The sequence below is a fragment of the Ovis aries genome, chromosome 1 (genome assembly GCF_016772045.2).
Source record: "Ovis aries strain OAR_USU_Benz2616 breed Rambouillet chromosome 1, ARS-UI_Ramb_v3.0, whole genome shotgun sequence".
Classification (NCBI taxonomy): domain Eukaryota; kingdom Metazoa; phylum Chordata; class Mammalia; order Artiodactyla; family Bovidae; genus Ovis; species Ovis aries.
In genome coordinates, this window is record NC_056054.1 from 163,965,144 (window position 1) to 163,992,036 (window position 26,893).

The window sequence follows — 26,893 nt, forward strand, 5'->3', positions numbered from 1 at the left end:
GCTATTTTTTTCAAGGAGACTGAGCTGGATTCCCTGGGTAACCAGTCATGAGCTACAGCATGTAGCACATGCAGCCAGTTTTGCTGCTGGATTTCTTTGTTTTTGGTAATCATGTCATCCTGTGCAGAATTTAGGGAGGGGCCTGTAGTGACTTTACTAAAGTAGTGTTTTCATTAGGACTTTTCTTTCTGATGGCTTAAGATTTTTCTTGGGTTGCTGAGCCATCCTTGTAAGCATGTTGAATTTGTGTTTTGTTTCAGCACTTGGAAGTGAAGAAGCAGCACAACCTCTTATCTTGGATACTTTCTAGTGGACAAGATAGCAGCAGCCTCCTGGGCCTCCGGCGCCCTTACCGCATTCTACACGCTCAAGAACAGAGAGGACCTCTGGGAAACAGATTCCTAAAAGTGTAGGTGAGCAAAAGCACCAGGACTGTCATCTCAGACTTCTTAGATGTTTGAACACTTGAAATGTTCTGATACAATTCTTATACAGTTTAAACTGACTTTATTGGTGTATAATTGCTTTACAATGTTGTATTAGTTTCTGCTTTAATAACAAAGTGATCCAACCACGTGTCTACATATATCCTGCTTTTTTTGAACCTCCCTCTCACCGGACTCTCCATTCTACCCCACCCTCCATCCCACCCCTCCAGGTCAGCACTGAGCACTAAGCTGAGCTCCCTGTGCTTTACAACAGTTTTATGCTGGCTGGTGACTTTAAAATACCCTCTCCTTCTCTGTATATAGCTACCTGTTAATTTATCTCTTACTAGTTTAACATGCAGCCAGAGGGCCTTTGAAACTATGTTATTATGTAACCAATGACTCTTTCAGTTCAGTTCCGTCCAGTCGCTCAGTCGTGTCTGACCCTTTGCGACTCCATGGACTGTAGCACTCCAGCCCTGCCTGTCTATCACCACCTCCTGGAGTTTACTCAGACTCCTGTCCATTGAGTCGGGGATGCCATCTAACCATCTCATCCTGGCATCCTCTTCTTCTCCTGGCTTCAATGTTTCCCAGCATCAGGGTCTTTTCAAATGAGTCAGTTCTCTAGCATATCCCAAAATTGAGCTATGAAAGCTTTAGTTATTATTTTTATTCTCAGTCGTAATGGCCTTCTTTGGGACTGTTCTAAACCAACATCAAAGTGAAAGAGTAAGTAAACTGAAGTTACAACTGGAACATTACGTGCATCACAAGTGCTGTTCACCAGCTGTGTTAGAATGAACTCTAGTTCCCTCTCTGCCTTTATGTTACAATTAATAATATTCACTAAAGTATTTTAATATAGTTTGTAGGTATGTTCTCCTTACATTCCCAGAATCGCATGTACAAATATACACTAATTTATAAATTTATTCTGAGAAAACTCTGGAGCTCAAATGTCTACTAGGAGTTAGCTCTATGTTTTACCCATGAATCCATCATCTTTCTGATAAGTTGAGATTTGTCAGAGAACTATTATTCATCTAGCAAATTTGTCATCACTTTGTTTACAAACCATTTTGGAAGGACACTTACTGACTGACAGCATTGTGCTTTATGGGTGCTGGGGAGTTTGGGCATTTACAGTGGTTTGGGGATTTAGTCCTTGGGAATCTCTTGAGATCTTCATTGTTCACACCAGAATTATGAGTGGATTCAAAGCCTACCCCTTATGTCCCAAGCCACTGGGCTTGCAGAACTCTTGAGCATCGTGAACATAGGCTGGAGGTAGGGCTGGGTCTTCAGTTTCTTACTGCCTGAATATTTATGTTTGGCTACATTGGGTCTTCGTTGCTGCATTCGGGCTTTCTGTAGTTACACTGAGCGGGGGCTACTCTCTAGGTTTCTCTTTGCAATGGCTTCTCTAGAGCACAAAGGCTCAGTAGTTGTGTCTCATGGGCTTAGTAACCTCAAGGCATGTGGAGTCTTACTGGAGCAGGGATCGAACCTGTGTCCCCTGCACTGGCAGGTGATTCTTAGCCACTGGACCAGCAGGAAAGTCCCAGAAGCATCTTAACTGAATGAAATCTGGGCTTTAAAGGGCTTCCCTTGTGGCTCAGTGGTAAAGAATCCATCTGCAGTGCAGGAGACATGGGTTCAATCACTGAGTCAGGAAGATCCCCTGGAAAAGGAAATGGCAACACACTCCAGTATTCTTGTCTGGAGAATTCCATGGACAGAGGAGCCTGGCGGGCTACAGTCCATGGGGTCTCAAGAGTTGGACACTACTTAGCAACTAAACCACCACTGCTAGGCTGTAATCATCTTGGTGATTTGTGGAACTGCCTTTCCTGTCTATCTATATATCTCCTTCCATCAAGAAGATGGAAATATTTTGAGTCTTTATAGCCTAACAGTGAAGAGCAGAGATTCTGGTATGTGCCTGGGTTCAAATTCCAGCACTGCCACTTGCCACTTGAGCATCTGTGGGCACATTATAACTTCTCTGTGCCTTAGTGTCTTCATCTGTATGATAGGGATGGCCTTTCTTAAGGGGTGGTTTTGAGGATTAAGTGAGTTATATACTCAAAGCATTTAGTTTTATTGCCCTCTGTTGCGTTGTTTCTTCTTCTTTCTCCATTCCCAGTCTAGGGCTGACAGATATTCAGCTCTTTATCCTTACCTTATTAGGATGAAGGTGTTATTGACCCCAGCATTTGCTTCTGAGCCTCGAACATAGTATTTGAATCCTCAACATTGTAATGGATCCAAATCAGAGTGTAAGATGAAAACTATTTTCCAAGTCACATTATTTGTAAAGCTCTTGATTTCATTTCTTGCTTCAAGACATAAATTTGATATGCTGATTACAAATCTAGGTTGTTTGGTTTTACTAGGGCTCGGAGCAGTTTTATTATGAAAAGCATAAAATAGTATGGCTTCTATAGCCAGAAATATGGTCTGAGTTTTCTTAATGAATTACTATTATCTTAAATCCCTTTTTCTTTTATAAGCAGATGAGTAAGGCTTTCTCATACAGATACTTTGAAATGTTTAAATGAATGTAGAAATAATAGCTAGCATACAGGAATGGAAGCTTAATTTTTTTTTTTGGCTTTTGTTGTACAGTGTCATGAGGTCTGTAGTATATTTACAAGGATGTTATGAAGTCAGCTTTTTAGAGACGTCTTGGTGTATGGGCAGCTGATACTTTATTACTTTATAAAGTAATATTTTTAGTTTAAATAATTATTTAAATAATTATTTTTTAAATTTAAATTTATTTATTTTAATTGGAGGCTAATTACTTTACAATATTGTATGGGTTTTGCCATACATCAACATGAATCTGCCATGGGTGTACACGTGTTCCCAATCCTGAATCCCCCTCCCACGTCCCTCCCCATACCATCCCTCTGGGTCATCCCACTGCACCAGCCCAAAGCATCCTGTATCCTGCATCAAACCTAGACTGGCAATTCATTTCTTATATGATATTATACATGTTTCAATGCCATTCTCCCAAATCATCCCATCCTCTCCCAGAGTCCAAAAGACTGTTCTATACATCTGTGTCTCTTTTGCTGTCTCACATACAAGGTTATCATTACCATCTTTCTAAATTCCATATATATCCGTTAGTATACTATATTGGTGTTTTTTTTTTCTGGCTTACTTCACTCTGTATAATCGGCTCCAGTTTCATCCACTTCATTAGAACTGATTCAAATGCATTCTTTTTAATTGCTGAGTAATACTCCATTGTGTATATGTACCACTGCTTTCTTATCCATTCATCTGCTGATGGACATCTAGGTTGCTTCCATGTCCTGGCTATTATAAACAGTGCTGCAATGAACATAGGGGTACACGTGTCTCTTTCAATTCTGGTTTCCTCTGTGTGTACGCCCAGCAGTGGGATTGCTGGGTCATAAGGCTGTTCTATTTCCAGTTTTTAAAGGAATCTCCACACTGTTCTCTATAGTGGCTGTACTAGTTTGCATTCCACCAACAGTGTAAGAGGGTTCCCTTTTCTCCACACCCTCTCCAGCATTTATTGCTTGTAGACTTTTGGATCACAGCCATTCTGACCGACATGAAATGGTACTTCATTATGGTTTTGATTTGCATTTCTCTGATAAGGAGTGATGTTGATCATCTTTTCATGTGTTTGTTAGCCATCTGTATGTCTTCTCTGGAGAAAAGTCTATTTAGTTCTTTGGCCCATTTTTTGATTGGGTTGTTTATTTTTCTGAAATTGAGCTGCAGGAGTTGCTTGTATATTTTTGAGATTAGTTGTTTGTCAGTTGCTTTGTTTGCTATTTTCTCCCATTCCAAAGGCTGTCTTTTCACCTTGCTTATAGTTTCTTTTGTTGTGCAGAAGCTTTTAATTTTAATTAGGTCCCATTTATTTATTTTTGCTTTTATTTCCAATATTCTGGGAGGTGGGTCATAGAGGATCCTGCTGTGATTTATGTTGGAGAGTGTTTTGCCTATGTTCTCCTCTAGGAGTTTTATAGTTTCTGATCTTACATTTAGATCTTTAATCCATTTTGAGTTTATTTTTGTGTATGGTGTTAGAAAGTGTTCTAGTTTCATTCTTTTACAAGTGGTTGACCAGTTTTTCCAGTACCACTTGTTAAAGATTGTCTTTTCTCCATTGTATATTCTTGCCTCCTTTGTCAAAGATAAGGTGTCCATAGGTGTGTGGATTTATCTCTGGGCTTTCTATTTTGTTCCATTGATCTATATTTCTGTCTTTGTGCCAGTACCATACTGTCTTGATGACTGTGGCTTTGTAGTAGAGCCTGAAGTCAGGCAAGTTGATTTCCTCCAGTTCCATTCTTCTTTCTCAAGATTGCTTTGGCTATTCGAGGTGTTTTGTATTTCCATACAAATTGTGAAATTATTGGTAGCTTGATAGGGATTGCATTGAATCTATAGATTACTTTGGGTAGTATACTCATTTTCACTATATTGATTCTTCTGATCCATGAACACGGTATATTTTCCATCCATTAGTGTCCTCTTTGATTTCTTTCACCAGTGTTTTATAGTTTTCTATATATAGGTCTTTAGTTTCTTTAGGTAGATATATTCCTAAGTATTTTATTCTTTTCATTGCAATGGTGAATGGAATTGTTTCCTTAATTTCTCTTTCTATTTTCTCATTATTAGTGTATAGGAATGCAAGGGATTTCTGTGTGTTGATTTTATATCCTGCAACTTTACTATATTCATTGATTAGCTCTAGTGATTTTCTGGTGGAGTCTTTAGGGTTTTCTATGTAGAGGATCATGTCATCTGCAAACAGTGAGAGTTTTACTTCTTCTTTTCCAATTTGGAATCCTTTATTTCTTTTTCTGCTCTGATTGCTGTGGCCAAAACTTCCAGAACTATGTTGAATAGTAGTGTTGAAAGTGGGCACCCTTGTCTTGTTCCTGACTTTAGGGGAAATATTTTCATTTTCACCATTGAGGATAATATTTGCTGTGGGTTTGTCATATATAGCTTTTATTATGTTGAGGCATGTTCCTTCTATTCCTGCTTTCTGGAGAGTTTTTATCATAAATGGATGTTGAAGTTTGTCAAAGGCCTTCTCTGCATCTATTGAGATAATCATATGGCTTTTATTTTTCAATTTGTTAATGTGGTGTATTACATTGATTGATTTGTTAATCCTTGCATCTCTGGGATAAAGCCCACTGATTGCTAGAATTATGTTAAGGATTTTTGCATCTATGTTCATCAGTGATATTGGCCTGTAGTTTTCTTTTTTTGTGGCATCTTTGTCAGGTTTTGGTATTAGGGTGATGGTGACCTCATAGAATGAGATTGGAAGTTTACCTTCCTCTGCAATTTTCTGGAACAGTTTGAGGATAGGTGTTAGCTCTTCTGTAAAGTTTTGGTAGAATGCAGCTGTGAAGCTGTCTGGACCTGGGCTTTTGTTTGCTGGAGGATTTCTAATTACATTTTCAATTTCCATGCTTGTGATGGTTCTGTTAAGATTTTCTATTTATTCCTGGTTCAGGAATAGTTATACTTTTCTAAGACTTTGTCCATTTCTTCCACATTGTCCATTTTATTGGCATATAATTGCTAATAGTAGTCTCTTTTGATCCTTTGTATTTCTGTGTTGTCTGTTGTGAGCTCTCCATTTTCACTTCTAATTTTATTGATTTGGTTTTTCTCCCTTTGTTTCTTGATGAGTCTGGCTAATGGTTTGTTAATTTTATTTATCCTTTCAAAGAACCAGCTTTTGGCTTTGCTGATTTTTGCTATGGTCTCTTTTGTTTCTTTTGCATGTATTTCTGCCCTAATTTTTAAGATTTCTTTCCTTCTACTAACTCTGGGGTTCTCCATTTCTTCCTTTTCTAGTTGCTTGAGGTGTAGAGTTAGGTTATTTATTTGACTTTTTTCTTGTTTCTTGAAGTAAGCCTGTATTGCTATGAACCTTCCCCTTTGAACTGCTTTTACAGTGTCCCACAGGGTTTGGGTTGTTGTGTTTTCATTCGTTTCTGTGCATATTTTGATTTCTTTTTGATTTCTTCTGTGATTTGTTGGTTATTCAGAAGTGTTTTGTTCAGCCTCCGTATGTTGGAATTTTTAATAGTTTTTCTCCTGAAATTGAGATCTAGTCTTACTGCATTATGGTCAGAAAAGATGCTTGGAATGATTTCAGTTTTTTTGAATTTACCAAGGCTAGATTTATGGCCCAGGATGTGATCTATCCTGGAGAAGGTTCCGTGTGCACTTGAGAAAAGGTGAAATTCATTGTTTGGGGGTGAAATGTTCTACAGATATCAATTAGGTCTAACTGGTCTATTGTATCAATTAAAGTCTGTGTTTCTTTGTTAATTTTTTATTTAGTTGATCTGTCCATAGTTGTGAGTGGGGTATTAAAGTCTCCCACTATTATTGTGTTGTTAATTTCCCCTTTCATACTTGTTAGCATTTGTCTTACATATTGTGATCCTCCTATGTTGGGTACATATATATTTATAATTGTTATGTCTTCTTCTTGGATTAATCCTTTGATCATTATGTAGTGTCCTTCTTTGTCTCCTTTCACAGCCTTTGTTTTAAAGTCTATTTTATCTGATATGAGTGGTCTCTATTTGGTGTTCTCTTTTGGTCTCTGTTTGCGTGGAATATCTTTTTCCAGCCCTTCACTTTCAGTCTGTATGTGTCCCTTGTTTTGAGTTGGGTCTCTTGTAGATGACATACATAGGGGTCTTGTTTTTGTATCCATTCAGCCAGTCTTTGTCTTTTGGTTGGGGCATTCAACCCATTTACATTTAAGGTAATTATTGATTATGACCAATAATTAGTATGATCAATAATAAGCATGATCCTGTTACCATTTACTTTATTGTTTTGGGTTCGAGTTTATACACTCTTTTTGTGTTTCCTGTCTAGAGAATATCCTTTAGCATTTGTTGGAGAGCTGGTTTGGTGGTGCTGAATTCTCTCAGCTTTTGCCTGTCTGTGAAGCTTTTGATTTCTCCTTCATATTTGAATGAGATCCTTGCTGGGTACAGTAATCTGGGCTGTAGGTTATTTTCTTTCATCACTTTAAGTATGTCTTGCCATTCCTTCCTGGCCTGAAGAGTTTCTATTGAAAGATCAGCTGTTATCCTTATGGGAATCCCTTTGTGTGTTAGTTGTTGTTTTTTCCTTGCTGCTTTTAATATTTGTTCTTTGTGTTTGATCTTTGTTAATTTGATTAATATGTGTCTTCGGGTTTTTCACCTTGGATTTATCCTGTTATGGACTCTCTGGGTTTCTTGGACTTAGGTGATTATTTCCTTCCCCATTTTAGGGATGTTTTCAACTATTATCTCCTCAAGTATTTTCTCATGGTCTTTCTTTTGGTCTTCTTCTTCTGGGACTCCTATGATTCGAATGTTGGAGCGTTTAATATTGTCCTGGTGGTCTCTGACATTGTCCTCATTTCTTTTAATTCGTTTTTCTTTTTCCTCTCTGATTCATTTATTTCTACCATTCTATCTTTTACTTCACTAATCCTATCTTCTGCCTCCATTATTCTACTATTTGTTGCCTCCAGAGTGTTTTTGATCTAACTTATTGCATTATTCATTATATATTGACTCTTTTTTATTTCTTCTAGGTCCTTGTTAAACCTTTCTTGCATCTTCTCAATCCTTGTCTCCAGGCTATTTATCTGTGATCCCATTTTGATTTCAAGATTTTAGATCATTTTCACTATCATTATTCGGAATTCTTTATCAGGTAGATTCCCTGTCTCTTGCTCTTTGGTTTGGTTTGCTGGGCATTTATCTTGTTCCTTTACCTGCTGGGTATTCCTCTGTCTCTTCATCTTGTTTATATTGTTGCGTTTGGGGTGGCCTTTCTGTATTCTGGCAGTTTGTGGAGTTCTCTTTATTGTGGAGTTTCCTTGCTGTGGGTGGGGTTGTATCCGTGGCTTGTCAAGGTTTCTTGGTTAGGGAAGCTTGTGTTCTGGTGGGTGGAGCTGGATTTCTTCTCTCTGGAATGCAATGAAGTATCTAGTAATGAGTTATGAGATGTCAATTGTTTTGTAGTAATTTTGGGCAGCCTGTATATTGAAGCTCAGGGCTGTGTTCCTGTGTTGCTGGAGAATTTGTGTGGTATGTCTTGCTCTGGAACTTGTTGGCCCTTGGGTGGTACTTGGTTTCAGTGTAGGTATGGAGGCATTTGATGAGCTCCTATTGATTAATGTTCCCTGGAGTCAGGAGTTCTCTGGTGTTCTCAGGATTTGGACTTAAGCCTCCTGCTTCTGGTTTTCAGTCTTATTTTTACAGTAGTCTCAAGACTTCTCCTTCTATACACACCGTTGATAAAACATCTAGGTTAAAGATGAAAAGTTTCTCCACAGTGAGGGACACCCAGAGAGGTTCACAGAGTTACATGGAGAAGAGAAGAGGGAGAAGGGAGTTAGAGGTGACCTGAATGAGATGAGGTGGAATCAAAAGAGGAGAGAGCAAGCTAGCCAGTAATCCCTTCCTTGTGTGCACTCCACAGTCTGGACCGCTCAGAGATGTTCACGGAATTATATAGAGAAGAGAAGAAGTAGGAAGGAGACAGAGGTGGCCAGGAGGATAAAATGGGGGAATGAAAAGGAGAGAGACAGATCCAGCCAGTAATCAGTTCCCTAAGTGTTCTCCACCGTCTGGAACACACAGAGATTCACAGAAATGGGTAGAGAAGAGAAGCGGGAGGGAGGAGACAGAGGCGACCTCGTGGAGAAAAAGGAGAGTCCAAAGGAGGAGAGAGCAGTCAAACCAGTAATCTCACTCCCAAGTAAAAATGGGTACTGAAGATTGGGTTCTTAAAGGTGTTCTTAACAAACACCAAAGAGCAAAGATTAAAAATCTAGAGTAGAGGTTGGATTTTCAAAAGTACAATAGTAAAGAAAAGAAGAAAAAAAAAAGACACAAAAATTATTTAAAATATATATATATGAAGTTTGCTTTAAAAAATAGGGTCTTTTTTTGAAAAGTAACAGGTTATAAAAATGAAAATTAAAGGAGTAATAGAGGACTTAAAAATTAAAAAAAGAAAAAAAAAAGAATGATTGTAAAAATAGTAAAAATATATCTAGGACTTTCTCTGGTGTTGTGGGCAGTGTGGGGTCAGTTCATTTTTGGATAGTTCCTTGGTCTGGCTTATATTTCTCAAGATCTATAGGCCCCTTCCTATGTAGTCAGTACTAACGACAGGGTTTTAATCTATTGCACCTGTCGCTTCCAAGGCGGTTCCCTCTGTTTTAGCTTCTTCTGTTTGCTGGTTTCTTCAGTATCTGATTTCTGCCCTGACACAAGGTGGGAGGTGGTGTACACTTATTTTTTTAGGCTCACTTGTTCAGTCTCACTGTGGGGAGGGAGGGACGCTGCAAACAAATAACACTGGCGTGTGCTCGCAGTGTCTCAGCCACACTGGGCCTGCCCTCGCTCATGGCGCATGTACTCTCCCTGCCCACACACCTCAGGTTCTAGGTTACTCCGCTGGGAACTGTCCGAGGCTGGCCCTGGGCTGCATGCACCTGCCAGGTCTAAGCCACTCAGGTTCAGGCACTCGGGTAGTCCTCAGAGGTGCAGACTCTATTGGGCCTGTGTTTTGTGCCCTTCCCAGGACCGAGCAGCTCAGGTGATGAGGTGTTTGGTGAGCGTGGTCGCTGCACCTTATCACCTCCCCTGTTCTGCCACTTGGTTTTCTTGGTGTTCAACTGGTGCACCTTCTCAGGCGGATGATGACTGTCCAGAATCCCAAGAAGTCTTAGTTAGCAAAGAAGCCTGCTTGCAATTTGGTAGATAATGTCTCTCTGGGGCTGCGATTGCCCCCTTCTGGCTCTGGCTGCCTGTCACCGGAGGGGGATGGTCTGCAGCCGGCTAATTCTGTTCAGTCCTTTGTTCTGTGCGTGGTCCTGGCAGTGTCTTAGGTTAGAGCTTCACGCATGGTAGCTATCCCACAGTCTGGTTTGCTAGCCCAAGTTAGTTCTCTCAGATTGCCCTCGGGGCATTCAGGCCTGATCCTTACTCTAAGCGCTGCAACCCGCGCCTCCCTGTCCAGCCCCCGCTCGCTAGTGGGGATGCAGGCGTCTGCGCTGCTTCTCCACTGGGGGAGTTACGGTTGGACTCATAATCTGTGGGTTTTAATTATTTATTTTTCCTCCCCGTTATGTTGCCCTCTGTGCTTCCAAGGCTCGCCACAGACTCGGCAGTGAGAGTGTTTCCTGGTGTTTGGAAACTTCTCTCTTTTTAAGACTCCCTTCCCGGGATGGAGCTCCGTCCCTACCTCTTTTGTCTCTTTTTTTGTCTTTTATATTTTTTCATACCTCTTTTCGAAGACAGTGGGCTGCTTTTCTGGGTGCCTGATGTCCTCTGCCAGCATTCAGAAGTTATTTTGTGGAATTTACTCAGTGTTTAAATGTTCTTTTGATGAATTTGTGGGGGAGAAAGTGGTCTCCCTGTGCTATTCCTCCACCATCTTAGGACCGCCCCCTTTATTAGTTTTAAAAGAAGAATTAAAAACAAGATTAGGAAAGTCCTTATCATGTGCCAGACATTTTTCTAAGTGCCTTATATTTGCAACTTACATAGCTCTATTAGGTACTATCTTTATTCCCATTTTACAGATGAGGTATAAAGAGGTTTAGAAACTTCCTAGGGTCATATGACTAGACAGAGGTAGAACTGAAAGTCAACCCAGGGGTCTGATCACCACACAGGCAACTTTAACACCCAATTGTGCTGCTACCTACAAAGACTAAATTGTATGAGGAAGATGAGAAGGAAGATGGAAGAACCAAATTAAAGATTCTTAAATGCCAGGCTAAGTGATTTTATGTGTATTTGCCAGACAGTGGAATGCCACTGAAGGTTTTCCTGTGGGGCAGGTGACAATGTGAGCTGGCCTTTGGGGAGTTTATGCCAATGAGCATGTGGGCTGGCTGGTTTAAATGGGAGATAGCTTAGAGATCATTGCTAGTGGTTTGAGAAGTAATGAGAACATGGATTTAGGAACAGGATTGAGATAAGAGCTCGAGAACACCTCTATTTATGTGTGGCGAGGAAGAAGAGAAAGGAGTTAGAAGCTCAGGCAGCAGGAGTGAGATCCTGTGCCGCCCAAGGGAGGCGTTTTAGGGATTGAAAACTGTAGAGACTGGAGAGGACTGGGATGAAATGAAGACTTCAGGGTTATTACTGTGTACCCACGATGGGCCTGGAATCAGGCTGGAGGAAAACCCACATAAAAATGTTCTCCTGAGCTGCTGACGCTGCTACTTATGAGTGAGGTCACTTTTGGCAAGTCTTTGCTTTTTTTTCTAAATCCTGTCTGCTTTTCCTGTTATGTGATGACATAGGACCTTACTCTGTCTGAATGCCCTGAACTCTTGCAGTTTTTCTTGCTCTAAGATCTATGATACCTGGGTCCCAGTTGTGAATAGTAGTCATTGGAAATGTTGTGATTGTTTGGCAATTCAGTTGGCCCTTTTAGGTAAATAAGAAGGTGATGGAGAATGAAGTGTGTGACTCTTAGGTGTAATCTGAGAGGAATCCTATATATTTTCTCTGAGGCTGTAAACAATATAGGAAATAAAATGTCTAGGAATTTACAAAGAGACTGAAAACATCCCCTAGAATGGTGAGCGAAGTTTCCCTCAAAGCCATTTATTTTCAGAGAGTCCCACTAGTTTGTTCAGACAAAATTCTGTTGATTATAAATTTTCAAAGATCAAGCCCAAAGGACTCTTAAAAGTGGTAGTATGGAACTTAAAACAAGCTTCCAGTTCCTCTCAGACTGATTTTTGTGAAGCCCCGATCCTCTCCATGGGATCGAATTCCTTTTTCCTTGGATCTTCTCTAGCAGTGCTTCTCAAACATGCAGATCACTGGGGATTTTGTTAAAATGCGTATTTGACTCTGTATTTGACGCTGTGGATCAAGGAGTGGAGCTGAGATTCTGCATCTCTACCAGGTTCCCAGGCGATGATGGGACTGTTACCCAGTGAAGGTTCGTGAGCCTGCAGTGAGGCCAGATAACTAAATGTCATATTTTGGAGCAGAGGAAGGTTTATTGCAGGGCCAAGCCAAGAGAATGGGTGGCTTGTTCTCAAAACCCCTGACCTCTCAGGTTATTTGGCAGAAGAAGTTTTTATAGGCAAAATACGGGATGAGAAATGCAGGGTGTGTGACTTTGTTCTGATTGGTTGGTGGTGAGGTAGCAGGGTATGTTCCAGGAATCTTGTGCTGAGCCTGAAGTTACCATCTTACACCTGGGTGGGATGCTGTAGTTTCTGCGGAAGAACTCAAACACGCATCAGTTCAGTTCAGTTCGACCACTTAGTCATGTCTGATTCATTGCTACCTGGTGGACTGCAGCATGCCAGGCCTCCCCGTCAATCACCAACTCCCAGAGTCTACTCAAACTCATGTCATTGAGTTGGTGATGCCGTCCAACCATCTTATCCTCTGTCATCCCCTTCTCCTCCCACCTTCAATCTTTCCCAGCATCAGGGTCTATTCAAATGAGTCAGTTCTTCACAGCAGGTGCCCAAAGTATTGGAGTTTCAGCTTCAACATCAGTCCTTCCAATGAATATTCAGGACTGATTTCCTTTAGGATGGACTGGTTGGATCTCCTTGCAGTCCAAGGAACTCTCAAGAGTCTTCTCCAACACCACAGTTCAAAAGCATCAGTTCTTCAGCTCTCAGCTTTCTTTATAGTCCAACTCTTACATTATACATGACTACTGGAAAAACCATAGCCTTGACTAGACGGACCTTTGTTGGCAAAGCAATGTCTCTGCTTTTTAATACGCTGTCTAGATTGGTCATAACTTTTCTTCCAAGGAGCAAGTGTCTTCATTTCATGGTGCAAGCACCATCTGCAGTCATTTTGGAGCCCCCAAAATAAAGTCTACCACTGTTTCCCCATCTATTTGCCATGAAGTGATGGGACCAGATGCCATGATCTTAGTTTTTTAATGTTGAGCTTTAAGCCAACTTTGTTGCTCTTCTCTTTCACTTTCATCAAGAGGCTCTTTAGGTCTTCTTTGCTTTCTGCCAGAAAGGTGGTGTCATCTGCATACCTGAGGTTATTGAGATTTCTCCTGGCAATCTTGATTCCAGCTTGTGTTTCATCCAGCCCAGCATTTCTCATGATATACTCTGCATTTAAGTTAAATAAGCATGGTAACAATATATAGCCTTGACGTATTCCTTTCCCTATTTGGAACCAGTCTGTTCCATGTCCAGTTCTAACTGTTGCTTCCTAAACTGCAAACAGGTTTGTCAAGAGGCGGGTCAGGTGGTCTGGTATTCCCATCTCTTTCAGAATTTTCCACAGTTTGTGCTGATCCACACAGTCAAAGGCTTTGGCATAGTCAATAAAGCAGAAATAGATGGACCTCTCTTGCTTTTTCAATGATCCAGAAGATGTTGGCAGTTTCATCTCTGACTCCTCTGCCTTTTCTAAAAACCAGCTTGAACACTGGAAGTTCATGGTTCACATACTGTTGAAGCCTGGCTTGGAGAATTTTGAGCATTACTTTATTAGCATGTGAGATGAGTGCAATTGTGTGGTAGTTTGAGCATTCTATGGCATGGCCTTTCTTCGGGATTGGAATGAAAACTGACCTTTTCCAGTCCTGTGGCCACTGCTGAGTTTTCCAAATTTGCTGGCATATTGAGTGCAACACTTTCACAGCATCATCTTTCAGGATTTGAAATAGCTCATCAAGTGTGCATAATTATGTATATTGCTTGAGGAGGATCCAGGACACTTGCCCTAAGGCTGCACTGTTGTTTCTTGACTGCTCCTCCTTGTTTCTACATCCCCTCTCTGTCCTGATTAGGAACTGCTTGCTCTTTGAAACTCAGGGGAAGTCTAGAAGGCAGAATGAAGCCTGTTCCCTACAAACAGAACGTGGGGGACAGAGCAAGGATTTATACCAGGGAGGATCCCATGGGGTCCTGGCTGATTTTTGAACCACACTCTGAAGAGCTGGGATCTAAAATGTTTCATTCTACCTACCACAGAAGATAATCATACTCCTTTTGGAACAATGTAACTTCCCTCACCAGACCAGGAGCTCTGTTCACCATGTCTTGAAGTAGAGCACACACCAGTAATAATTGTTTAATAGTAGTAGGGTAATCCGTTTTTACCCATTTCAGTGATTTGTATGGTTCAGTGGCATCAGTAATTTGAATTATTTATAGATAGAGGATTTTCCTTTTAACTGAGAGGTTGAAGCAAATAATCTTCATATAAGTTAAAAAATACATTTACTATGTGACCCATGATAACATGTGTGTACCCAAATCCTTCTATTAGAATTTTCAGTGTAGTGATTCTGAAAACGGAAGTCTCTGTGCACCGGCGTCAAATTGAATCTGAGAGACAGAGTTTTGGGTGAAGTTAAAAGGAAGAGCTTAATTACTTTGCCAGGCAAAGGGGAACACAGCAGTCTTGCGCTCTGAAAAACTGTGTATCCTCTCCTGGAAGGGTTTGGTGAAGAATTTTGTAACAGTGGTCCAAGGGTGTGGTTGCTGATAAGGATCTAGGTGTGTGCAGGTCCTTCTCTCCTTTAATCTGGCCTCAGGGTCTCCTTTGTATCTGCATCCTCTTCCTTCCCTGATTAGCTACTGTTTGAAGCTGCTCTTTAAAACTCAGGGAAGGCCAGGGAGGCTGGAGGGTGTTCCCTGCAAACAAGGAAAGGGCTGGGGGCACAGAAAGGCCTCTGTGCCCAGGAGTCCGCAGGGTCCTGCTTGGTTTCAGTAGCTGTATTTATATAATAGTAACTAAGTGTCTATTAACTGGTGAATTGATGAACTGTGATTATAGTACAGACATAAAATGGAATACTACTTAGCGGTCATCTAATTTAAAAAATATACAACCTAAAAGTTGAAAATTATGTTTTATTTGGTTGCCTTTCTGAAGCCTGTAACTGGAGAGACAGCCTCTCAGATGGCTCTGAGGAACTGTTCCAAAGAGGTTTGGGAGGAGCTAGGATAGAGAGGAGTTTTTGCTAAATTAAAGGGCTTCCCTGGTGGCTCAGATGGTAAAGAATCTGTCTGCCATGCAGGAGATCCAGGTTTGATCCCTGGGTCAGGAAGATCCCTCACCTTGCCTGGAGAATTCCGTAGACAGAGGAGCCCTGTGGGCTATGGGGTCACAAAGAGTCAGACATGACTGAGCAACTAATGCTTGCTTTGCTAAACAAACAAACAAACATAGTTGAACATCAGAAAATTACTGCTAATCACAAAAGAGACATCTTAAGTTAATGATTTTGGGGCTTTTCTGTGTGTGGGAAGATGCAAAGTCTGGGCTCACTTAAACTACTCCTTTGATAGACATCTTAACTGTTGAGGACCCATATCCTGTTTTTCTCCCTCTCAGGGTGTGCTGTCAGAGGTTTGGGGGTGATGGAGGGAGTGGGGTGGCTGCAGTTGCTGATGGTTTGATAGTGGGCAACCGTGCTGTTCATTGGAATGGCAAGCAACATTTTCTCCCTCACAATAAGAAAAAGGGAGGAATTCCTGGTAGAAATAATGACATGGATAGTTTTTTTCCAAAAGCATTATGCTAATATACATAAGCCAGAAATAAGATATGTACTGTATGATTCCATTTATATGGCCTTTTAGAGAAAGTGAAGCTACAATGGTAAACAGATCAGGGGCCAGAAACTGGGGGAAGAGAATTGCCTGCAAAGAGGGATGCAAGAACTTTCAGACCTGATGGAAATGTTTAGTATGATTTTGGTGATTGTTACATGACCTTACAGGTTTGTCAAAGCTCATAAAATTGTGCACTTAAAAGTGGTGGATTTTATTATAATTTTTTCCCTCTACACAGTTAATCTTAAAAATTGGCCACATCATTAACCTGTTAACAGTACCTCTTACTCATAGAGTCTACCTAGTCAGTGGGGCATTAATATAAGCAGTAGAGAAAATTTCCACTCTGGGAGAAGAAATGGGTCTCTGGGAGAAAATATGAATGAACAGTAGGAACATAAGAAGTTCCCTTAAAAACTTCTTTGTTTATTTTCAATGAAGCTCAGTCTCAAAGGAGAAATCTTGAAAACAGGAGCTTCAGTTCATTTATTTTTAACATCTAGTACAGTGTACTATTAGCTGAATGATTTGGGTTTGTCCTGTTACGCTATTAAAAACACCAAAATTCTGCTGATAAGTTGTTTCTTTTTATGTTCTTTGCAGAGAGCATACTCAGTTTAGGGGGCAGGATTTGGTCATTTGCTTTGGCACTGAGAACTTAGCTTTTATTGGGTAAAAAGATATGTCTATACATCCTAAGGATGAAATCTGGGAAAAGCATTGGCTTTTTTGAAAGATTGAAAGAGGAGGTATGTGTACACATATAGGAAATAGCTGCATAGCATTGTATAGCAGAAGAACCCAGGGGAAGAAGAGAAAGAAAATGATACATATTCTTCTTCTGCTATGCATAAAATGCTGTTTAGAAATCAGCCAAATGTATACAGTTGGTCCAATTTGTTGAAACTATACAAATCTTTTGTAGGGGGAAGTGTGCATAAATTATAAATTTCTATTTATTTACTCCATAATATCAGATTTTCCCCCCTTAATTTGTTTTAAATAACAGTAGCTCAGAACTTCAGATTTCAGTTTAGCTTTTTAAGGTGGTATAATATTACTTATTACTTAATTTTATATGTATTATTCTTTATTTTAAAATTATGGCTTATTGAAAATTTTCAGATCCTTCTAGTAGAAATCTGATCAACCAGATTTACTAATTCCTTAAGATTTATCTCTTTAATTGTGAATTGAACAGTTTTTCATATTATATTATTTCTAAGTAAGTATATTTTAATAGATGCATAATTTATCATTCCCTTGCTTAAAAAGTTAAGTGACTGTATTGAGTTCATGCTGTTATAGTTATAAAATACAGTAATTATAGTTTTTCAGAATGTACAATTTAGAATTTTCCCATAATGTATAGAAAGATCTCTTGAGTGGGAATGCTAACATCCCTGCTTTCATCATTGTGTGTGGAAAGAGCTTAGGGCAAGGCTGGCCATTTTGTAAGTACTTAATAAAAGTGAAAGTGTCAGTTGCATTAGACTCTTTGCAACCCCATGGACTTTAGGAATCCATCAGGCTCCTCTGTCCATGGGATTTTCTAGGCAAGAATACTGGAGTGAGTAGCCATTCCCTTCTCCAGGGGATCTTTCCGACCCAGGGATTGAACCCAGGTCTCCTGCATTGTAGGCAGATTCTTTACCATCTGAACCACCAGGGAAGTACTTAATGAAGTGTGCCATTATTTATACTATCATCAGCACCAAAGGGTGGAGCTTCTTGGTGTATAAATGAGGGGACCCATTTGGATTGTGCCATTCATAATAAGGACCATTACTTGAAAGAGGGGCAGTAAATGAGTTAAAGAGAACTGAGGCCTTTCCACCCATCACTACAGAGTCCTGTGTGTCTCCTTTAAGGCTTGGACTCTGTGGAGATGGCTGGATCTAGGAGGCTTTGGGGGCCCATGGGGCTGGAGTCGGAGACCTGGACATCAGTGCAGAGCTAGAGCTGCTCTGTGAGCACATGCTCACAGGGGCATGTAACTACAGAGGAATCACAGGCTGAGCAAGCAGTAAGCACAAAGAGGAAGGAAGGCAGGATGTAAGGTCTGTTGCCAAGTTGAGACGGTCTTGGGTGTGTATCATCGTGAGCTGTGGTCTGGTGGAGCCCTGAGTGAAGAAGGACCTCTCCCAGGGTTGAACGGACCCAGTGCCACTTGGTAAGATTGTCGAAGTGAGCCTTGAACAGGGGCAGGCGGCTAAGAGGAAACTTGTGGTTGAAATTCTGTCCGCAGAGGGTTCTGTGGAGCCAGAAGGGATGTCCTTTTCTAACTTGCACAAATGCAAGTTATTGAGTGTTTTTGTTGAGCACTAGTGTGCCGGGTGAGAGTGGAGGCAGAGCAGCAGACATTGGTCGCTGGCGAAACAGAGGGTATCAGGGGACAAGAGTGGATGAAGACACGGTTTAGGATGCTAGTTACTTAAAGTTGGAAGTTTGGTTGCCGGGCTCCTGGGTTAGTTGTGAGAGAAAGAAGAATGCAGACCCTGGAAAACTAAGATGTAATTCAGGGACCTGGCAGTAGGAACTCAGGCCTGGTGAATAACATGTTCAAGGTCAGCATGGGATTAGTAAGAACCTGACCAAACTGCTGAGCTGCTGCTGAAGGCTTCTCAAGTTCCCTGTCCTTTGGGCCAGAATCAGTCTCAGAGGTTGGGGTGGGGCTGAGCCTACAGATGGGCTCAGGGATGTGTCTGCAGCTGGGCCTGGAGGGCACCGGGTGTAGAGAGGCCAGACAGGCTGTGCATCCAACGTGGGGAAGCGTGTTTCTTTCCTGAAGTCGTATAATATTGATTGAGATACCCACAGGGTTTTTGTACTTAGGGAATAGAATGATGTGTCCAGAATGTGCTTTTTTCTAACTGGTGGTTAGAATAAATAAAGCCCCTTTATATTCGAAAAAACATTAGGAGAGTCTTAAAAAAGAAGAATCTGACATTTTCAAGTGTCATTCCATAGGGTTTTTGTGTAGTTTTTATAAGTAACGCTGTTATGGTTCTTTGGGGCTCAAGGAGGTGCCTTAAATAAGAACCCTCCAGTTTGAGTCTTAAGCATACTGAAGTTTGAGAATCACTGCTCCAGGACACTTGGAGGAAAAAACAACAGGTTTACTGAAATCCAGAAGAATGGGGTAGGGAAGAACAAGGTTGTGAGTAGTAGTTTTATTTCAGCACAGCTTTTGACTCTGAACTTGATCTCCATTTCACCAGTTCCTAGGACTGTCACTGCTTAGGGGGCTGGCAGGATGGACAGATTAGCCCTTGTGTAATGCTTAGTCTGGTATCAGAAGAATAAACCTGCACCCATCCGTAAAAGCTCACATCTGGAGAGCAACAGTACAGTGTGTGGACTCTGGTCTGATAGATACGGGTTTGAGACCTGTTCTGCAGTCTATCAGCTCAGGAAAGTTACTGTTTCTCTGAGCTTCAGTATGCTTATCTGTGAAATGGGAATTACGAGCTTACTATAGCCCTCACAACGTGGTTGTGAAGATTACATTAGATAACATACCAAAAGCATTTTATCAGGGGCCTTGACACATATATAATACACATACATCATAATGATTCTAATCAGCCATTATTCACTGGGCATTAGCCATGTGCTGGGCATTTTAGGTAAAAAATTAATGCAGAACATCTAGTTATGAGATCTGGAACTCCATTCAATGACTGTCTGCTGAGCGTCTTCTGTGTAACATGTTTTGTTAGATGCAGATACACACAGGGAAATAAAATGATGGACAAGTCCTGCTCTCATGGGTCTTGCCATCTAATGGGGTCGTCGCTGTAACGTCTGTTATGGTCTCTGTATTTCAGTACATTTGTTATTTGTTTCCTCCATGGTTCCCTTGAGAATCCTAGAGCAGTGATTCTCAAATTTTAATTTGGGTCATGTCCCCGAGCTCCAGAAACTCAGGTGTAGTAGGGGCTGAGGAATGTGCATGTTAACAAATCATGGGCTAGTGCAGACCCTGGCCATATCACTGTGGGGAGCCTGCCCTGCAGCTCTCTCCTGTCCACTATGTCTGAATCTGCACTTTTGGAACTCTGCCCACCAACGGCGCACTCTCAGGAAGTTGTCTGTTCGAATTTTCTCGTTTGGCTTCCCCTCATGCATTTTGTCTTGATGGATAGGCATAGAACTGTGAGAAGCAATGGCCACGCTTAGTCTGCTTGTGTTTCTTACACTGTGTGAGCTGGGACAACTCACCCCGAGAAACTTTCAGTTCCTTCATTCGTCAAGGAAACGATACCTGCACATCCATTTATCAAGCTTGTTTTGAGCCTTAAGTGAGGTGATGGACATACGAGCTTGTTATGAACTTTAAAAATATACTTTAATTATTAAAGAGAAGGAAAACCTGTTGCCAAGATTGAGCCCACTTTGGTATATGTAGTGCGTCCTCAGTCACTCAGTCCTGTCTGACTCTTTGCGACCCCATGGACTCTAGCCCACCAGGCTCCTCTGTCTATGGGATTTCCCAGGCAAGAGTACTGCAGTGGGTTGCTGTTTCCTACTGCAAGGAATCTTCCCAACCCAGGGATCAAAACCCAGTCTCCTGTATTGGCAGGTGGATACTTTACCGTTGAGCCACCAGGGAAGCCTCTGGCATATGTAGATTACTCATCTATTCAGTTATGTATCATAATTTGAGAAGAAATAAGAATTTGATCTCTGCCAGCGATTCCTGCTCTCCCTTGAAACTCTATTCACACTCTAGGTGAATAATTGATTTCTGGTTTAAACTTTGTAAGGATATTTTAGGGACCCTGGTCTTATTAATAGTGGCATCTGCAGCCAAGAAGCTGCTATGTATTGTTTAATGTCAGTATTTTGAAACTTGTTTTGGTTATTGGAGCTATGTTGAAGGGCTTTGTTCCCCTGGAAACCAGGCACTCTGTGTTAAATCCTAACTGGTGTTGCTTTGAATCTTTGGCTTAAAGCAAAATGGTTGTTTCATTTATAGACTTACTATTAGAGACTTCATTTATTTCTGCAAGTTTTTTCCTGTGAGCAAGCAGAAGAACTCGACATGCTTATCACACAGATATCCTGGCTGTCCCCAGTTTGCTTCATAGCTTGTGTATGGATGCTGTGAATTGCCCATGACACATGAGAGAGTGAAAAAGCTTCCAAAATTTTTCTTAGGTGGTGTACACAGTGACCTTCACGAGTAGATTCATTTTACATTTTGAAAGGAAAAAAATGTTTCTCGCCTTTCTTTGGTTTCAACTAAACCACAAACTGGTGAGGCAAAAACAACAATCTCACTTACTCATACTTCCTTGTTCTGTAAAGTAATAGGTAAATTTTCCAAGGAATGTATTTTGAGGGACAGGTAAGCAAACTGAATTGAAAATACTGAGTTCTTCCTTTAGACTTTAATGTGCTGCTTTACCTTAGATGCATATTTTTTTGATTAATAATTTAATTGTATTCGACTGTGCTGGGTCTTCACTGCCATGCAGGCTTCTCTCTAGTTGCAGTGTCCAGCTTTCTGATCGCAGCAGCTTCTTTTGCTGTGGAGGATGGGCCGGCGTGGACTTAAGTAGTTGCAGCTCCTGGGTGCCAGAATGCAGGCTCAGTAGTTGTGGCGCGTGGGCTCAGTTGCTCTGCAGCATATGGGATCTTCCCAGATCAGGGATCGAACCTCGTGTCTCCTGTGTTGGCAGGAGGATTCTTTACCACTGAGCCACCAGGGAAGCCCTCAATATGTTTTTTAAAAAACTGCTGTTACTGGTAAGTGGCATCCTTGTTGCATGTTTGCATAACTGATGTTACTTTGTATGGAGTCTTAAATATCTGAGTATTTAAATATTGAGTCTTAAATATTTGATTGGCCCATGGTAAAATGCCTTCCAGGACAGTCTTAAGACTGGTATCAGTAATTTCTAAAACTTTCTTGGTCCAAGTCTAATTTGTGCATTTTAGAACTTAGTTGTTAAACATCCCTGATAACTGAAACCATCAGATATACAACAAAAAAGCCTTAGTTGCCGTGTATTTTTAGATGAGTCACAGGGTATGTAAAGAATTCCTCAGTGTTCTTTGGAGTTTTTTGTATTTATCCTACATTCATGTTTGTGTGACGCATGAAAAAAGAAACATTTGCCAGGGCCGGATCAGTCCAAGGCATGAGCCAAGGCCAGTCCACGCCAGCTCCCTGTATCGTCAGCACAAAGCATGACTCATGGCCTCTGGCTAAAGTGTTTAATATTATCACTTCTCTCACACTGGCTTCCCAGGTAGTACTAGTTGTTAAGAATCTGCCTGCCATTGCAGGAGACACAAAAGACACGGGTTCGATCCCAGGGTCTGGAAGACCCCCTGGAGAAGGAAATGGCAACCCACTCCAGTATTCTTGCCTGGAAAATTCCATGGGCAGAGGAACCTGGCAGGCTACAGTCCACGGGGCTGCAAAGAGCTGGACACTACTGAGCACACACTATTCTCTCGCACAGGAAGGGGACGAAGTGGAGCCAGCGTTTGCTGCACATGTCCTAAAGGTCAGGCTCGCTGTCTCGCTGCCCTTGTTTCCTCAATAAACTAGGTAAGTGATGCATCCATCATCTTCACTGCCTCATTTTCGTGGACTTTCACTCTGATCATCCCAAACCTGAGTTCTCTCCATTCCTTGGATTTTTTTTTTTGGCCAATTATTTCTCAAGAAACCCAGAACCATACTTTTTTTTTTTTTTTTACCCACTGGATGATCATGCAATTTATTTCTTGCTTTTTACCAAAAACTTAAGATGGTTTCTAAAATAATGCATAACGTCAAGACATATATTACAGAGGGTTGAGGAAGACGGAATAAAGTGGACAGGGAGGCCTGGGCCCGAGAAGATCTGTGCCCTTCCTTGCTTTACTCTCTCTGCCAGCAGAGGGTGTGGCCTTTGTACCGTGGCTGTGCCCAGTTGACTCTTCCCTTCAGTCCAACAGGAGCACTGCTCAGGCTGCACAATGGGTGGGCCAAGTCTCCCTTTGGTTTTCTCAAACCCATGCACTTTGCTGTGAGGAAACAAAACTCACAGCTGGCTTTAGTTTCAGAAAACAAACAATCATAAGATATACACACTTATTTGCACTTACTTTTGTGTCCTAGTTATGCCTGATGCCCATCCTTTTGGCTAATCTATCTAATAGCCCAAAGAGGTTGGTTGTGTGCTATCACTCCTCAACATGTGAGAACAGTCAGGCTGGAAAAGGAAGACTAATTTACCTACGCCCCTCCCACCCCCAGGCCAGGAATTACATGGAGTTGGGCCATGATTTCTGTCTTCTGATTTCCAACCAGGGTTGATTGGGGGTTTTGTGGCTAAACTGGAAGTATGTGTAAACTAAAGTTTGCTCATTTGAGGTGTTCATTTGCTTCCTCCTGACACAGCCTTCACTTCTAATTAGTTTATATAGTGGCATGTGGGGGTGGTGGCTGCATTCGCTGCAGTGAGAAGCAACAGCTGATGGTGAGGGTGGCGCACCTAGCAATTTCCATGGGATCATCACTACAGTTGACGATCACTTCCAAATAGCCCCACACCCTCAATAGCTCCTGAGAGTCTTAACTCTAACTGTGCCCAGAACAATTAAAGACATTTATTATGATGACCTCACATTATCAAGAACAGTTTCTTTTATGTGTAGTCGATTATATCTATAAAGGCAATGGAACTCTTTAAGAATCTAACCAATCACATACATTTCAATAAAATTACAAAAAGAAAAAAGAATCTAACTAGACTCACATGTTCTACATTGCATCGCCCTAACTGAGGTTAGCTTTCTTGGTGGCTCAGATGGTAAAGAATCCGCCTGCCAAAGCAGGAGACCTGGGTTTGATCCCTGGGCCGGGCAGATCCTCTTTAGAAGGAAATGGCTACCCACTCCAATATTCTTGCCTGGAGAATCCCATGAACAGAGGAGCCTGGCAGGCTACAGTCCATGGGATCGGACATGACTGAGTGACTAAACACTTTCACACTTTGGACAAGAGTGAGTGAGGTGGTACATTCAAGTCTAGATGGACCAGAAACCTGGGAAGAGATGTAAAGATGCACTGAAATAAAAACATCTTGAAATTTGTCTTTCTCATTTACTTACATGTAGAAGTGAGAACATATTCATATCTGCCTATGAAGCAGAAGTGGAAACTAAAGAAAATGTTTTAGGCTTAAAAAAAAAATCTATTTTGTAAAGGTGCTAAATTTACCTATGCTGTGACATGGTGCATATAAAAGTGTGTAAAAATTGAGGCTATGGTAAATATTTTTTAGTGTTTTTTTTCCCCAGTCTTTTAAAGTGAGGAAATGACTTTTAGCTTATATAGCATTTAAAAGTCATTTTGAGCACTGATGAAACAAAATGTTTTTTTCACATCTTAAGGTATATATTCACTTTCTCTTGAGAGAGAGAAAATAGATATATTTTTTTAAATGGGTATTAAATAGATGTGTAAAATTTTGTTCTGAATGAATTTTTTACTTCTTTAATACGGGAAAGTATTGTTCTGAACATGAATCATGTTGTGTTGATTAAAGAAGATGAGAGACAGAAAAAAATATTCTCTTTCTGCAGATTTAGTGGGTGTTTCCAAAATAACAGGCTGACATCAGCTTCTTCTGTTCTTCCTCTGTCTGTTTCTCTGTTCACTAATGCCTGTAGGTAGGTCATTGTGTAAATCATCTGTGTAATGGTCTTGCCTTTCCCTTGGCCTCATTCCCTGTGTTCCAGGTGGGCCAGCCATGAGAGGGTACCTCCTGGCCATCTTCCTGAGTGCTGTCTTCCTCTATTATGTGCTGCATTGTATATTGTGGCGAACAAATGACTATGGGTAAGTCTTATTTTTGCTGCTTAAAAATGACCCCCCAACTGGTCTTTCACATGAACACACAAATGATATTAAAAGGACCTATTACAAAACAAACAAACCCTGTAACATTTTGAGCCTTTTCTAGCTTTTCCATTATAAGTTAGAGTTTTACCATTCTAGTATCATATATATTACACATAACCGTTTAAATATCGGTAAGCAACATTGGGTTTTGGTGTTTTTCTTTTGGACTTTTCAGTGAAGCAGTGCTCTTGACCATCTTTGGGATTCTGATTTATATAATTCATCTTTTTTAATTGATGGAGTAATTCTTAGACTCAGTGGCATTTGAGTCTTAGAGAGTCTAAAATATTGGGGTAAAGATTGTTGATAAATGTGGACACTTACATATGGTTTCCTTTGTTTAAAAATATTTGCTGAGTAGTGATATAGGCTGAATTTGAAATGACTTTGACTTGAAATATCACATACAAAATTTGGAGAGGCACAGGTAGCTTTATTACAGAGAAAACTCCTATGTTAAGCTTTTTATCCTTTTCCTTTTTCTCTTTTGAAAAGTATTTACTTAGTTTGAATAAACAAATTGCAAATAAAAATTAGCTGCAATGTGTGACCTGAATAGAAATGACTGGAACAAATACAACACAGAACTTGATTTCCTTGCACTAGTCACAGAGCATGTGAAATCGAAAAAGCTTGAAAATCAATTAAATTTCTTTGAAAAGGGAGTCACAGCAGTTCCTGATCTATCACAACTAGTCAACTTAAATACAGACTTCTGGACATGAATCTCATAAGTGAACCCACATGATCATTGTTTAAAACAAGAAATTTTGACAAGTTGAAGTAAAGTAAAATGGTTCATGGCTTCTAAGCAACAGGTTTCGTTTTTTTAAAAAAAGAAGAAAATTCAGAGCAGCATTGTCACAGGATAAATTAACACTATACTACCATATACAAAATTTTGCTAGAGTTGATTAATTACAGTGCAACTTTTCAAATTAAAGCAAAACAAATCCAAAGATTACAAAAATGATTCTGTCTAATTTGAAAGTGTGCTGATTTCTATAAGTCACAGAGCATGTGATGTAGGGCAACTGTCTATACTTTCCTTGTGGTGTGTTTTAAAAAAAAAAGGAGGTGCTTCTAAAAGCAAAGAACTTACTGGAATTAGAGACTAAATTGACCCAGCAAGTATGTCTCTCCATTTGACTGTTGCTTATCAATGCCAAGCAGACATTTCCTTGAGTCACTCTATGACAACTGTCGTTTTTGGATTCAAGTTCACAGTTAAGGCTGGGCTGTTAGGTTAAAAAAAGAGCACTGTTGTCATTGAACCTTTTATACCTCCCTCAATTTCTTAACACCTGAATAAGTCCAAATACAGGATAGTTAATTAAGCATTTCTTTTTCTAGAAACAAATGAAGTCACTTGTCTTTCTTGTTAATTGATGCTTTTTCTGCTTTCTCCTGGGAATGATTTTTTTTACTTAAAGCAGTGAACAGATGAACCACAGTTTATATCTAAAAAATAAACTTGCCAAATGTTGCTGATACTAAAAACAGATTAGTTATTGTGGGAGAAGAAACAGATAATCTAGTTTAAACTGTGTATTAAACATTTTATAGCATATAAAATGTTTCCTAGCATTAAGTTTTTGTTATGATGCTACCCTAGGGAGAAATGTTAAGGAAAAAAAGCAAAACAAATACCTCTTATAATGGTAATTAATATGAATTTGTTTTTTATAAAGTATTCTAATTGACCAAATTTCACATTTAGATGGGGTGGGGAGAGAGGTTCTCTCTTCCTAATTTTCCAAATTCTTAAGCTATACTTTGCTTAACTACCATTCTCACCAAGAGTTTGAGACCATTGATAATCATGCTAGTCTATCAAGAACATTCTAAAATATTTTCTATAATAAAGATAAATAGAAAAGTTACTATACATATTGCTTTATTTGCAACAAACCATGTAAAATT

General features: G+C 40.4%; 1 protein-coding gene across 21 annotated transcripts in view; it reads left to right on the forward strand.

Annotated features, from left to right (window-relative positions):
* The window catches only part of ST3GAL6 (ST3 beta-galactoside alpha-2,3-sialyltransferase 6), a 138,822-nt gene that overhangs the window by 58,411 nt on the left and 53,518 nt on the right, over nt 1-26,893 (forward strand). For 15 of the 21 annotated variants that reach the window (XR_009600863.1, XR_001044470.5, XR_006055848.2 and 12 more), the window contains 3 exons: nt 261-413; nt 22,539-22,627; nt 24,808-24,907. Coding sequence is in view for 14 of the 21 variants with exons in the window: in XM_060416534.1 (XP_060272517.1) it covers nt 24,819-24,907 (89 nt within the window). In the remaining 7 variants the exon portion in view is untranslated. Of the gene's footprint in view, nt 1-260; nt 414-18,124; nt 18,236-22,538; nt 22,628-24,807; nt 24,908-26,893 lie in introns of those variants that run through there. The other 6 variants (XM_060416544.1, XM_060416546.1, XM_060416531.1 and 3 more) reach the window with 5 other exon arrangements.